General features: G+C 49.9%; 1 protein-coding gene across 3 annotated transcripts in view; it reads right to left on the bottom strand.

The window, feature by feature from the left end:
* Positions 1-15,721, bottom strand: part of EXOC4 (exocyst complex component 4) — a 319,710-nt gene that overhangs the window by 18,582 nt on the left and 285,407 nt on the right. For 2 of the 3 annotated variants that reach the window (XM_077783706.2, XM_085569918.1), the window contains exons 15-17: positions 12,381-12,522; positions 8,637-8,815; positions 6,452-6,611 (exon numbers count right to left, since the gene is read on the bottom strand). In XM_077783706.2, coding sequence (XP_077639832.1) covers positions 6,452-6,611; positions 8,637-8,815; positions 12,381-12,522 — 481 coding nt within the window. Of the gene's footprint in view, positions 1-4,586; positions 4,779-6,451; positions 6,612-8,636; positions 8,816-12,380; positions 12,523-15,721 lie in introns of those variants that run through there. The other variant, XM_085569919.1, reaches the window with a different exon arrangement.

Here is a 15,721-nt window from a genome sequence, read left to right as displayed (position 1 = left end):
GGCAGCAGGTCATTGCTGATCCCTGCAGCAGGGAACAGCACAAATCTGGGGATAATCCAACAAAAAAACACCCGAGCCTGGCAGGACGGGAGCTCTGAGTGCCGAGGATGCAAAACTGGCAGCACAGCCCTGGTACCCAGCCCGGCAGCGATGCAGGGTTTGAGAAAAGCTCAAGCTCCAGCTGCATCCTCCATCCTAAACCTTCCTCCATCCTAAACCTTCCCATCCTCCATCCTGAACCTTCCCATCCTCCATCCTAAACCTTCCCATCCTCCATCCTAAACCTTCCCATCCTCCATCCTAAACCTTCCCTTCCTCCATCCTAAACCTTCCCATCCTCCATCCTAAACCTTCCTCCATCCTAAACCTTCCCATCCTCCATCCTGAACCTTCCTCCATCCTAAACCTTCCCATCCTCCATCCTAAACCTTCCCATCCTCCATCCTAAAACTTCCTCCATCCTAAACCTTCCTCCATCCTAAACCTTCCTCCATCCTAAACCTTCCTCCATCCTCCATCCCAAACCTTCCTCCATCCTGAACCATCCTCCATCCTAAACCTTCCTCCATCCTAAACCTTCCTCCATCCTAAACCTTCCCATCCTCCATCCTGAACCATCCTCCATCCTAAACCTTCCTCCATCCTCCATCCTGAACCATCCTCCATCCTAAACCTTCCTCCATCCTCCATCCTAAACCTTCCTCCATCCTAAACATTCCTCCATCCTCCATCCTAAACCTTCCTCCATCCTCCATCCTAAACCTTCCTCCATCCTAAACATTCCTCCATCCTCCATCCCAAACCTTCCTCCATCCTAAACCTTCCTCCATCCCAAACCTTCCCATCCTCCCCTTGCACGGGATCCTGGAATGGTTTGGGTGAGAAGGGATTTGAGGATCACCCAGTGCCACCCCGTGCCACTCTCAGGGACATCTTCCACTGCCCCAGGGTGCTCCAAGCCCCATCCAACCTGTCCTTGGAATAAAAATGGGTTTTCAGTGATGGGAGCTTTCCCCAGCCCCACTGAGGGGCTGGAGCAGGTCCAGAACGGAGCTGGGAAGGGAATGGAGAGGCAGGAGAAGCTGAGGGAGCTGGGAAGGGGCTGAGCTGGAGCCAAGGAGGCTCAGGGGGACCTTGTGGCTCTGCACAAGTCCCTGCCAGGAGGGGACAGCCGGGGGGTCGGGCTGTGCTCCAGGGAACAGGGACAGGAGCAGAGGGAACGGCCTCAGGGTGGACACCAGCAGGAATTTCCCCATGGAAAGGGGGTCAGGCCTTGGGAGGAGCTGCCGAGGGAGGTTTGGAGTGCCCATCCCTGGAGGTGTCCAAGGAATTCCTGGAGGTGGCACTCAGAGCTCTGGGATGGGGACAAGGCGGGGGTTGGGCACAACTTGGACTCGATGGTCTGGGAAATCTTTTCCAACTCCGATGATCCTGTGATTCCATGATTTGGGTTTATTGATGGCCAAACCAGGGACAAGTGGAGCTCTGATGGCTCCTCCCCACCCCAATTCCCTGGGGAGCCACCAGCAGTGCCAAGGAGGTGCCACATCTGCTACAGGGACATGTCCCAGCCAATACCCCTGGAAATGTCCCAGCCAATATCCCTGGAAATATTCCAGCCAATATCCCTGGAATATCCCAGCCAATATCCCTGGAATGTCCCAGCCAATATCCCTGGAATGTCCCAGCCAATATCCCTGGAATGTCCCAGCCAATATCCCTGGAATGTCCCAGCCAATATCCTGGAATGTCCCAGCCAATACCCCTGGAATGTCCCAGCCAATATCCCTGGAATGTCCCAGCCAATATCCCTGGAATGTCCCAGCCAATATCCTGGAATGTCCCAGCCAATACCCCTGGAATGTCCCAGCCAATATCCCTGGAATGTCCCAGCCAATATCCTGGAATGTCCCAGCCAATACCCCTGGAATATCCCAGCCAATATCTCTGGAATATCCCAGCCAATATCCCTGGAATGAACCAGCCAATACCCCTGGAATATCCCAGCCAATATCCCTGGAATATCCCAGCCAATATCCCTGGAATGTCCCAGCCAATATCCCTGGAATGTCCCAGCCAATATCCTGGAATGTCCCAGCCAATACCCCTGGAATATCCCAGCCAATACCCCTGGAATATCCCAGCCAATATCCCTGGAATATCCCAGCCAATATCCCTGGAATGTCCCAGCCAATATCCCTGGAATGAACCAGCCAATACCCCTGGAATATCCCAGCCAATATCCCTGGAATATCCCAGCCAATATCCCTGGAATGTCCCAGCCAATATCCCTGGAATGTCCCAGCCAATATCCCTGGAATGTCCCAGCCAATATCCTGGAATGTCCCAGCCAATACCCCTGGAATGTCCCAGCCAATATCCCTGGAATGTCCCAGCCAATATCCCTGGAATGTCCCAGCCAATATCCTGGAATGTCCCAGCCAATACCCCTGGAATATCCCAGCCAATATCTCTGGAATATCCCAGCCAATATCCCTGGAATGAACCAGCCAATACCCCTGGAATATCCCAGCCAATATCCCTGGAATATCCCAGCCAATATCCCTGGAATGTCCCAGCCAATATCCCTGGAATGTCCCAGCCAATATCCTGGAATGTCCCAGCCAATATCCCTGGAATGTCCCAGCCAATATCCCTGGAATATCCCAGCCAATATCCCTGGAATGTCCCAGCCAATATCCCTGGAATGTCCCAGCCAATATCCTGGAAATGTCCCAGCCAATACCCCTGGAATATCCCAGCCAATATCTCTGGAATATCCCAGCCAATATCCCTGGAATATCCCAGCCAATATCTCTGGAATATCCCAGCCAATATCCCTGGAATATCCCAGCCAATATCCCTGGAATATCCCAGCCAACATCCCTGGAATGTCCCAGCCAATATCCCTGGAATATCCCAGCCAATATCCTGGAAATGTCCCAGCCAATATCCCTGGAATGTCCCAGGCAACATCTCTGGAATATCCCAGCCAGTATCCCTGGAATGTCTCAGCCAATACCCCTGGAATATTCCAGCCAATATCCCTGGAATGTCCCAGCCAATACCCCTGGAATATTCCAGCCAATACCCCTGGAATGTCCCAGCCAATATCCTGGAATGTCCCAGCCAATATCCTGGAATATCCCAGCCAATATCCCTGGAATATCCCAGCCAGTATCCCTGGTATTGTCATCAACAGCAGGAAAAGACTCTGGTCCCTGCAGGAGGGGGAACAACTGGAATGGCAGCACGGGGAAAGCTCCAGCTCACTCCAGGGGTGTTCCCACCCCGGATCCCTCTGCTGCCACCTCCTGAGGCAGGAGGACTCTGAGACCAGGGACAGTGACAGCCCTGCTCAGGAACTTTCATTCCCGAGGTCACAGTGACACTTGTTAGAGAAAATGTTCCCGTTTCATCCCTGCTCTCCCTGCTCCCTTCGCAACCACCTCGGCTCACTCTCCGGAACACTCAGTGCTAACACTTGTGTGACTCAGAAAGTTGCTTTTTTTTTTTCACTGATTTTTTCATTCGAGGCTGACTCTGAAGCAGAATCCTCACCCTTTGTGACTGCCTCTGGTGAAATCTTTATAAATTCTCAGAGAATTTTGGGTGGGGATAGAGGGAGAGGAGGAAAGAAGACACAAGGGGAAGGACCTGAGTAGGAATTCAAATTTGAAGCTTTTATCCCTTTCGTGCCACAGATCTAATTCTGGGTGTGAAGCTGGTAATTTGGAGGTATTTGGAAGTCATGCTCAGTCCCAGACTTTGCAGCACATGCCTGGATGTTCCACAGGGAGAAAATCCTAATTTTTCCTCAATAAAGCAGTGGAAGCCCCAACAACCTCCTGCATTTCTGCTGGCCTAGATATTGAACACACACAGGAGTGAAAAACCTATTAATATTTTCAGGAAATTTAGCAAATGCCACAAATCCTTTGTGACACCTCAGCAGTCAGAACCAGCCTTTCTCTTGGTGGAAAAACTCACACCACTTGGCAATTTAATTTTTTTTTTTTTTCCAGTGGAAACGTGCTCCAGCTCTGCCCTGTGATGCTCTGCTGAGACTTTCCCTGCCTTGAACTGAGAATCTGAAAGCAAAACTCATTTAAAACACATTTTCCCCTTGCCATGGGACTGCTCCCAAAGCAGCAAATGCTGCTGTTGTCACCTGCAGGTTACAGAGCTTTGGAAAAATGGGATTTAAACAGCAAGAGCCTCACCAGGACCAACAAGTGTTACCTGGGCTTGCTGAGAATCCTCAGCGGGATTTTGGCTTCAGAGGAGAAAGGGTTTCCCCTTCCAGCTTCCCTGGCTGGAGTTTCTCCTGCCTGAGGTCACTGAGGAGAGGAGAAAGGGATGCCCAGGGTTCTCTGGGGCCTCTAAAAACCCTTGAAGACCATATCAGAAGTGATAAATAATAAAAAAAAAAAAAAAAAAAAAAAAAAAATCAAAATCACAACGCTCAGGAAAACCTTAAAGAACTTTTGGTCCTTTCTCAACTGGTCTGGTTTTTCCTACAAACTGATTTCAAACAGGTTCACTTTGAGACAAGGGAACTTGCTCCCGAATTCAGATTTAAGGCACGGAGAGGGGCTGTGTGGAGATTGATTGTTAATTGTGGCTAATTGCTGCTGGAAGCCTCAGGGTCATGGACACAGAAATATCCAAGCAGGGCTGGGAGCCTCCTGCCTCACTCACGACCCTCCAGTTCCCTGGAGAAGTGAAGCAGGGAGGGAATTTATCCCTGGATTTCTCCATCAGCTGTGCCACTGCTCCTGTACATAAAAAAAAAAAAAAAATAAAATATCCACTTTATATTGGAAAAAAAGGCCAAAGTGAGAGTTCTCCACAGCACAGAGCGTTTACAGATTCCTGCCTGAGCTGTATCACAGAGGCACAAATCACTTTTATCCCAGCCTGATGCTGTTTTATGCTTTCTGGAGGGGAGCTGTTATGTTTATTTAATCGTTTTGAGTCGATCTGGGTACCGTGGAGTCCCTGGGGTGACGTGAGAACCTTGCTCAGGTGATTGTGAATTCAGGTGAGCAGGGCAGGGCTTGGATGCACCAGAGCCTCGTTTATGTCAAAGGAGAAGCTGGGTAATAAACATTTAAACATTCAGGAGTCCTCTGAAGAACTAAACAATCAAACGGAGCATGGAATTACGCCCCAGAAGAAAAGAGGGAAGTGATGAAGCTGCGAAAGGAATAAAAGAAGTGTTGCTGAGTTGATTTGATGGGAAGAATTCTGCACAAAGCTGATGTGGGAGGGTGGGGGTCAGGCTCTGTCCCCAAGGAACAAGGGACAGGACACAAGGAAGTGGCCTCAAATCATGCCAGAGGAGGTTAGGGTTGGATATCAGGAAAATTCCTTCCCCACAGGACAGTCATTCAAGAAAGAAAATATTACATTTGGGAAGTTTATTCCTTGCAGAGTTGCTAATGGATCTTCCTCCCTCCCCCTCCTGCAGGCCTCAGCCTCCACCACTTCCTCATGCCAATGGTGACCTGAAGAAATTAATTCAGCAATGATCCATGCCCAGGAGAGATCCCAAACTCAGTCACACTCCTCATCCAGGCAGTTCCAACCTCCCTCCAAATTCAGCCTCCAGCAGCATGGCCAAGCGATGGCACCAAGAGTTTGTGGTGGGTCAGACCCAAGTTTCACACAAACCTCTCTCGTTTGAGCCCACTCCTCCATTTCCAAGCTCCAGACCTTTCCTCTGGCAGCTCCTGGGCTCAGCTGTCCCCTCCTGACCCGGATCAGCCGAGGAGCTCCTGAGCCAGCCCTGAGTCCAGCTGCCAAAACCACTGCTCAGGGCTCGCCTTCACCTGCTTATCCCTCAAGCCTTGAGTGAAGAAACCCCAGAATGTGGGAGAGCTTTGCATGGGATCTGTCACACCCAGTTTTGGGGTTACTTTGGGTTTATTTTGCAGGATATAGCAGAAATATTTTGCAGAAATAGCAGGAACCTGCTATTTCAAGGTAACAGAACTCGAGGGGAGATGTCCCTTCAAGCCAACCTGGATCTGGTGACCCCGAGCCTTCAACAAACCAAAATATTTCTCACCTGGGAATAAATCCAAGCCCCAGTTTCATCCTGTTTAAATTTTACCCACCACCTTTGGAAGCTTTTCCCTGCCTGGGTTTTGGTCTTGGAGAAGCCCCAAGGAAGCGCCACCAAGCGCAGACACTTTGGTGGGACCTCACATCAGCCTCGACTGATCCACATTTGGACTTGACGACCTTGGAGATCTTCCCAAACCTTAACAACCCCCCTGATTCCACGACTCCACGTCCCTCTGAACGCCGTCCAACCAAAGGAAAGCCAAAATTGCCACCAGCGCTTGAAGTTGCCGCTCGCCGGGGCCACCTGAGGCTTTTGGAAGGAGCCACCTCAGCTCCCGTGGGCACCAGGAGAGCGACAAAGGCCGAGGTTTGTGCTCACCTGGCGAAGTCCAGGTCGGCCTCCCGGGACATGGTGATGTTGGTCAGGTTCTGCTGCAGGATGAAGATGTTCCTGCACATCTTCTTGATGCCCGACTCGCTGATGCGCTTGAAGTAGTGGGCGCCGTTGATGAGGATGCAGGAGATGAGGTGGCCCAAGCCTGCAAGTGGGGGAAGAGATTTAGTGCCAATAATTCATGGTAAAAACCCCCAAAATGAGCTATGTTGAGTGGTGCCTGTGAGCTGGACCAAGGGATAATTGGATTTTACCTGGAAACCCTCAGGAACCTTCATGGTGCAGTTTAGGACTTTCCACCTCTTTAGTAAAAACACAAAAATGCCCCAAAACGTACAGCTGTGTTATCACAACCACTGATTTTTAACCAGGATTTGCATAATGTTCCTTCCAGTCTCTCTCCCTGTCTGGGCAGAGCAGTGGGTCACTGCAGCTCCTGATGATTTTAATCCAGGAATTTTAATTTTTATCCAGGGTGGGGTTTTCCCTGTTTGTCCTGATAAATTCAGTCTCCAGGAGCAGGAATGAGCTGCATTCCAATGCCCCTGATGCACAACCCCTCTCTGATCAGTCCTGAACAGTTTCCTGTGTCTGAAGGATGTCAGAAGGGCAAATGCCCCAAAACCTGGAGCTGTGTTATCACAACCACTGATTTTTAACCAGGATTTGCACAGCTGGGGCTAAGGGACACAGGCATCCCCAAAATGATGCATCCACTCGTGCCACACTACAAAGCACAAGAACCCAGCTTGATTTGCACTGCACAGGTCTGGGCGAGCCCAGAGGCCAATTAAAAGTCTAAATTAAGGATTTAGTTCATGTACAGGGAGCCAGTGTGGGAAATCTGTAAATCCCAGACCCGGGTTTAAGAGGTGCCTGTGCTTAAGGAGGAGCATGAGTATGAATTTAAACTTCCACAGGATGTGAATGGTCCCCGGGGCTCTGTGTGGAATCATTTCCCTCTTCTTGAACAAACAGGGAATCACAGAATCCCAGGATGGTTTGGGTGGGGAGGACCTCAAAGCCCCTCCAGTGCCACCCCATCCATGGCAGGGACACCTCCCACTGTCCCAGGCTGCTCCAGCCCCAGTGTCCAACATTTCCTTGGACATTGCAGGATCCAGGGGCAGCCCCAGCTGCTCTGGCAATCCCAGCCCAGCCAGGAATTCCTCATTCCCAAAATCCCATCCATGGCTGCCCTCTGGCAGTGGGAGCCATTCCCTGGGTCCTGTCCCTCCATCCTTGTCCCCAGTTCCTCTGCAGCTCTCCTGGAGCCCCTGGAATGTGCTGGAAGCTCTCTCTGGATCCTTCCCTTCTCCAGGGGAACATTCCCAGCTCTCCCACACAGTTCTCACTCATTGATGCTCTGCAGGTGACAGCAGCAAGGAAAGGAGCCCCGTGGAGCTTTGGGATGAGAGTGGAAAACCCTTTCTGGAGGGAGGCTTGGGAAGTGCCTGACTTCGAAGATGTACTGGAACTTGTGCTGCTGCAGGCTGGCACTCACTGCCAGCTTGCCCCCATCCATGGAAGGAGAAATTCCATGCAGTCAAATCCCAAGGTGCCAAGCCATCATTCCTCCATGGAAGGAGAAATTCCATGCAGTCAGATCCCAACTTTACCCCCATCCATGGAAGGAGAAATTCCACGCACTTAAATCCCAACTTGCCCCCTCCATGGAAGGAGAAATTCCATGCACTTAAATCCCAACTTTACCTCCTCCATGGAAGGAGAAATTCCATGCACTTAAATCCCCAACGTGCCCAACCATCCATGGAAGGAGAAATTCCATGCACTTAAATCCCAACTTGCCCCCTCCATGGAAGGAGAAATTCCATGCACTTAAATCCCAACTTGCCCAACCATCCATGGAAGGAGAAATTCCATGCACTTAAATCCCCAACTTGCCCAACCATCCATGGAAGGAGAAATTCCATGCAGTTAAATCCCAACTTGCCCCCTCCATGGAAGGAGAAATTCCATTCAGTCAAATCCCAAGGTGCCCAACCATGCATGGAAGGAGAATCCCAGCTCTCTCACACGGTTCTCACTCATCGATGCTCTGCAGGTGACAGCAGCACCTCAGTCTGCTTCACCCCTGAAAGGAGCCCTGTGGAGCTTTGGCATGAGAGTGGAAAACCCTTTCTGGAGGGAGGCTTGGGAAGTGCCTGACCTTCGAAGATGTACTGGAACTTGTGCTGCTGCAGGCTGGCACTCATGGCCTCCTCGATGGCGCTGATGTCCTTGTTGAGCCGCACCACCAGCGGGTCGTAGTCCATGCTCTCCACGTTGGCCACGATGGCGTAATTCCCTTGTTTGGCCAGAGGGATCAGGTAGTGGAAGCAGTGAACCCTGTGAGGCACGAGGGAGGAACATCACGATGCAACAACGTCCACCTTAAAGTATTTTAGGGATGCAAAGTGGTTCTTCCCTTCCTCAAGCTGGTGAAAAAGTGACTTGGTGAGATGGGTGGTGGTGTCTATGTTAAAGGCGTCCTCCTCTGGTCGTTGTCCCATCTTCAGGGATGGGTCCAACAGATCCTTGGTGACAGATCTGACCTCCATTGTCCCGCTGAATTTTCCCAAGATTCCCCAACTTCCCATACAATACCAGTTCCCCAACAAGAACTCCTTCCATGGAAACATCATAAAAGGGATAACTGGCAGGACCAGCCAGCCAGGGCTCATGGAATGATCATTAAAATTCTATGATTGTGCCTATTCCCAAACATTTCACAACTGCAACTCCTTCCTGCTCACCAACGAGCTCAACCATCATCCCTCCATGGAAAGAGAAATTCCATGCAGTTAAATCCCAAGGTGCCCAACCATCATCCCTCCATGGAAGGAGAAATTCCACGTAGTCAAATCCCAACTTTACCTCCTCCATGGAATGAGAAATTCCATGCAGTCAAATCTCAACTTTACCCCCTCCATGGAAGGAGAAATTCCCTGCAGTCAAATCCCAAGGTGCCCAACCATCATCCCTCCATGGAAGGAGAAATTCCACATAGTCAAATCCCAACTTTACCTCCTCCATGGAATGAGAAATTCCATGCAGTCAAATCTCAACTTTACCCCCTCCATGGAAAGAGAAATTCCATGCAGTTAAATCCCAACTTTACCCCCTCCATGGAAGGAGAAATTCCCTGCAGTCAAATCCCAAGGTGCCCAACCATCCATGGAAGGAGAAATTCCATGCAGTCAAATCCCAACTTGCCCCCCTCCATGGAATGAGAAATTCCACGTAGTCAAATCCCAACTTGCCCCCCTCCATGGAAAGAGAAATTCCACGTAGTCAAATCTCAACTTTATCTCCTCCATGGAATGAGAAAATCCATGCAGTCAAATCTCAACTTTACCCCCATCCATGGAAAGATAAATTCCATGCAGTTAAATCCCAACTTGGCCCCCTCCATGGAATGAGAAATTCCATGCAGTTTAATCCCCTCTTAGGACTCTGCAAAAAACCATAATTAAATCGTTTCTCTCAAAGCCAGAGAGGAAAGTGTCCAGAAAAATCCACAGCAGAGCTCCTTCTGCTTTTGTAGTCACTCAGGAGGAACAGGGTTGGGTTCTACTTCCACCAGGAGAGGTTTAGGTTGGATTTTAGGGAAAATTCCTAGGGACAGGGACAGGGTCAGTGGTGGCCTTGGCAGAGCTGGGAATGGTTGGACCTCATGATCTTAAAGGTCTTTTCCAACCTAAACGATTCCATCATTCTGAAATTTACCTGCCAGGGGAACAAATCAAAGTCTGTGGGAGAATCCCTGAAATTTGGGGCATAACTCAGGGTCAGCACATGGGGACAGGAAGCTCAGAGCTGTCCTGGCTTCCATATTCCCTGGAAAACACCCTTGAGGTGGCCATCACAAGCAAGTCCACTTTAGGGTAATCCCCAGCAAAAAAGCATCTTAAATATAATTTTATTTATTGTTTTATATTATATTTTTATATATTAATATTTTTTATGAAAATCTTGTAACAGACATTAAGTAGTCTAAAATTTCATGGTTATTCCAACAAAAGCTGCTTCCGTTCCCTTGCTTGGAGCAAACCGGGATGGGGGAAGGTGTCCCTGCCCATGGCACTGGATGATCTTTAGGGTCCTTTCCAACCCAACCCTTGCCAGGATTGTAGGATGTGATTCCATGGCTTGGTGAATGATCTGAGTGTGCCAAATGTCTCCTTTAAGGAAGCACATCCAAATCCAAGGAGCAGGATCTCAGGGTCATGTCCAAGGGCACTGGAGGAGGAGGAGAAGACAACACCAACCTGCATCTGGAATGAACGGGGTCTCTGAGGCAGGAGGAAGTCAGAAGATAATTGTGTGGAATTCACAAAATTCCTGGAGAATTCAAGGAGACAATTCCCAAATTCCTGGCTGTTTTGGTGTCTCCTCAGGTTGCACCTGCAGCAGCCAGAGGTGGGATAAACTCCCAGGCTCTTCCCAAACGTGTCTCTCAAAGCACAGGGATGCTGTGGATGGATTCCCACTGCGCTGTGCACCTTGGGCAGATCCAGGGAATGGGTGCAGGATCAGAGACTCCTGCTAGGAACAGGTCCTCTGCTACTGCAGGTGGTTGGAAATGCAGAGTGAGGGATCCAGGGAAGCTCCCACCCCGCTGGGGTTCCCCTGATATCAGCACCTCTCCTCAGTCCCTCCCACCCTTCGGACACGGTGACGTGGCTTGGTCAATTCACAGCTCCAAACTCGGCTCCTGTTGGAAGCCCTGGAGGAGCTGGGCAATGCTCTGCCCTGAATTACAGCAGAATTTATCCCTTGATAAATTCCCTTGGAATTTATCCCTGAATTCCATTCTAGGGATTTTTGGCTTAACCCAAATGTGACAAAAAGCCACAGAGGCCAGAAACCCATGGCAAGAGTCCGGGTTACTCCAGCCCAGCTGGAAAGCCGCTCCATTTCCATCCTTCCACCACCTTTTCCTCAAATCCTTCCAAGCCCAGCAGGTGATGGATGGCAGGATGAAGGAGTGCTGACAAGAATTAATGTGGATGTTTTTTTTTTCCAGAGCTCCACGCTGACTCCAGCGGAGCAAACGGGGACACGACGTGGCTTGGGATGTGTCACCGAAGAACAAAACTGATGATCCATCAAATCTCTGACATTCCCCTTCTATTTGATGCCTCAGAGCCAAGGGAAGCAATGAGAACACACCAGGCCTAAACAGTTCTCCAGGGAAAAGCATCTTCCCAGCCCTGGAGTGGGCAGCTGGCAGCCTGAAGAAAGGGATTTGCTGCCTTTGATCCTTGCATGTGAAGGCAGAGACTTCATGAAATTACCCAGCCCTTGAAAACAATCCAGCTGCTTCCCCAGTTCCTGTTCCTGTTTGAAAAAAAGTAGGAGGAGAAGCTCCTATTTGCAATCCCCCAAAAAAAAAAAAACCCACCAAACTCTGGAGACACCTGTTAGATGGTGAAAACACCATTGTGTTGTTTTGGAGGGACCAAGTCCCTGAAAATCACATTTTTCCTGGTCTCTGAACCACAATCATGGAATCTCAGAGTGGGTTGGGTTGGAGGGACCTGCAAGATCATCCAGTGCCACCCTGCCATGGGCAGGGACATATTCCACTATCCCAGGGTGCTCCAAGCCCTGTCCAGCCTGGCCTGGGACATTTAGGGGCAGCCCCAGCTTCTCTGGTAGGGCCTCACCACACCAACATTAAGGAATTTCTTCCTAAATTCTCTTTGAGCTAAGATACAAACCTCCCTAGGAAATTCCACTTTTGGTACCCTGCCTCCGTCCCACATTTGGCCACCCACGATTTGGAGATCTGGGCGTTCCTGGACTAACCTCTGATGCTGTTGTGGACAAGTTTATTTGTCTCCTCTGGACACGATCTTCACCTCAGCCTTCCAAGATCCCCTTCCAACCCCAAATCCCAGGTTTTTACCTGACTTCCAAGTGCAGCACCAGCAGGCAGCGATCGGCCATCTCCTGGAAGGACCTGGCCAGCTCACTCAGGCTCTGCAGGATCTGCTCGGATGCAGGAAGGTGCTCCAGGCTGCCATGGCTGTCCTGGCCTGGGGACGTGGCTGCCAAGAGAGAAGAGTGAAATTTGGGACGTTCTCCATCATCCAGAGCCTCCTGTGTGCTCCCATCCCAGCTCTGGGTGTTGCCTCTGCCTCTGATCCAGGAGTGGATCAAGGAGCAAAGTGCTCCTGCAATGGGTTGAACCCCCAGGTGGATCTGAGGGGTTTCATCAACCACCAGGAGACATTTCCCTGGGAAGAGACTGCTCTGGGCTGAGAATTCCTCCCAGGAGTGTTCATCTCCCTCTGGGAGCCAAGGCACCCACAGGTGGGAGGGTCCTTTTCGGTCACCACAATGTCCCTCAGGTGAGGCCACATCCCTTCAGAGGAGCCTTGCTTTGGTTTGGTCCTTAACCACAGCTCTTGGGCAGTAAAGAGCAAGGAGACCACAGGCAACATGCTCATGGATCATCTCCTTCCCACTGAGACCACCTTGAAAAACCTTCTGGGATTTCATCCCAGCCCTGAGTGCAGGTCTAACTCCATAAATTCATCCCTTGGGGAAGTAAAAAGGAATTAAACCACAGGCAACACTCATGAGCTGCTCATGGATAATTTCCTTCCCACTGAGACCACCTTGAAAACCCTTCTGGGATTTTATCCCAGCCACGAGTCCAGGTCTAACTTCCTAAATTCATCCCTTGGGGCTGTAAAAAGGAATTGAACCACAGGCAACATCCATGAGGTGCTCATGGATTGTTGGATTGTTTCCTTCCCACTGAGACCACCTTGAAAACCCTTCTGGGATTTTATCCCAGCCACGAGTGCAGGTCTAACTCCATAAATTCATCCCTTGGGGAAGTAAAAAGGAATTAAACCACAGGCAACACCCAGGAACTGCTCATGGATAATTTCCTTCCCACTGAGACCCCCTTGAAAACCCTTCTGGGATTTTATCCCAGCCATGAGTGCAGGTCTAACTTCCTAAAGTCATCCCTTGGGGCTGTAAAAAGGAATTGAACCACAGGCAACACCCAGGAGCTGCTCATGAATAATTTCGTTCCCACTGAGACTCCTTTGAAAAATCTCCTGGGATTTTATCCCAGCCACAAGTCCAGGTCTAACTTCCTAAAGTCATCCCTTGGGGCTGTAAAAAGGAATTGAACCACAGGCAACACCCAGGAACTGCTCATGGATAATTTCCTTCCCACTGAGACCCCCTTGAAAACCCTTCTGGGATTTTCTCCCAGCCATGAGTGCAGGTCTAACTCCATAAATTCACCCCTTAGGGCTGTAAAAAGGAATTAAACCACAGGCAACACCCAGGAGCTGCTCATGAATAATTTCGTTCCCACTGAGACCCCTTTGAAAAATCTCCTGGGATTTTGTCCCAGCCACAAGTCCAGGTCTAACTTCCTAAAGTCATCCCTTGGGGCTGTAAAAAGGAATTAAACCACAGGCAACACCCAGGAACTGCTCATGGATTGTTGGATTGCTTCCTTCCCACTGAGACCACCTTGAAAACCCTTCTGGGATTTTATCCCAGCCACGAGTGCAGGTCTAACTCCATAAATTCACCCCTTGGGGCTGTAAAAAGGAATTGGACCACAGGCAACACCCAGGAGCTGCTCATGGATTGTTGGATTGCTTCCTTCCCACTGAGACCACCTTGAAAACCCTTCTGGGATTTTCTCCCAGCCACCAGAGCAGCTCCAGCTCCACCACTCCACCCCTCGTATTTTACCCAGGGCTGAGCCCTGAACCTCCTCCCTGCAGGAGCAGCTCCGTGGCAAGAGGAACCCTCTGTAATCCCACATTCCACCCTCATCTGGGGCACTGCATCCCAAATATCCGAGTCCAAGGCCTCACTCAAGCTGCACTTTGGAGCTGACATCCTGGCTGGGGTGATCAGCAGAGCCTGAAGCCAGGCTGCCCTGAAACACTTCAATTAAATAATGGGATTGTGAGGAGATCTCCTGGATCTGCGAGCCCCATCCCCACAATCCCCGTGTCCCGTGGCCTCAAGCAGAGATTCCTGTGCCATATCAATGATTTCTACCCTTGCTGGCTCCTTCAAAACACTTCTGTAACAGGGAAGGTAAAGTTTGGGATTGAATTTCCAGCCCAACCTTATTCACTGATTTATATTTGTTTCTTTACGTGGCAGCATTATTCTTTTCCCTCATGGAGTTCTCCATCCCTTTGTTGAATCACAGGATCATTTTCTCCAGGCTCAGCCCCTTTCCCAGCTCCCTCAGCTGCTCCAGACCCTTCCCAGATCCAACACAGCCCTGCACAGGAAGGATCTGTGCATTCCCAAGGGGCTGCTGACAATCAAATTCCAATTTGGAGTGATGCTGATTTCCAGAAATGTGACTTATGTACAGCCACAGCCCTGCTCTGGGAGGGGAACTTTGGATTAAACATTAAAAAGAATCGAGAATCAGCCTAAAATTAAACACATCCTCAGACCCAGCCTGGAAAGAGAAAAAAAAAAAAAAAAAGCAAAGTGAGGGGATAAAAACCCCAATTATTTTTGTGCAAAACAAATTAAAGCAGAGGTGACCAAAGAGGATGGAACTGTACAATTAAGTGTGGAAATCACAGAATGTGGAAGTAGATTTTTGATGCCCAGAGCAGCTGGGGCTGTCCCTGCATCCCTGGAAGTGTCCAAGGCCAGGCTGGACAGGGCTTGGAGCACCCTGGGACGGTGGAAGGTTGGAATGAGGTGATCCTTGAGGTCCCTTCCCTTCCCATTCCATGAAATAACTCCAGGAATTAATTCCAAGAGTTAACCCCTCTCAGCAACTCCTGGAAGTAATTTTTTTGAACCAAAGAGCACCGAGAAATTCCCAGCCTGGCAAATACTGCTGGAAATGATGAAAACGATGAGCTGGCCTGGGGTGTGAAAGGGGAATAAAGAAGGAAAAGATGGTGACAATCCAGCCTGGATGGGGTGGGAATGATGAGGATTCCCTTTCCCTGAGACTCCTCCCTGCCCCTCTCTGCTCACTGAGCTCTGTCCCACCAAGAAAATTAAATTATCAGCGAGGGGGTGAGGGGCTGATTAACACAACCTCTAAATCCAGATTATCCCAGGACTCTCAGGAGCTGTTTGTCCTCCAAGTGACCCTGGAGGGTGGCAGGACTCCAGCTCAGGGTCACATTTAGGGAAAGCAGAAAACCCACCTGTACCATGCATAAAAACCATCCTTTTTTAAAGCCCCAAAATCCTGCATTTTGAGAAGTTTTTATCCTCCTG

Source organism: Lonchura striata, chromosome 1A, assembly GCF_050655825.1.
Source record: "Lonchura striata isolate lonStrDom1 chromosome 1A, ASM5065582v1, whole genome shotgun sequence".
NCBI classification, from domain to species: Eukaryota; Metazoa; Chordata; class Aves; order Passeriformes; family Estrildidae; genus Lonchura; species Lonchura striata.
Note: the sequence above shows the minus strand (reverse complement) of the source record. Positions and strands in the feature narration are given on the sequence as shown.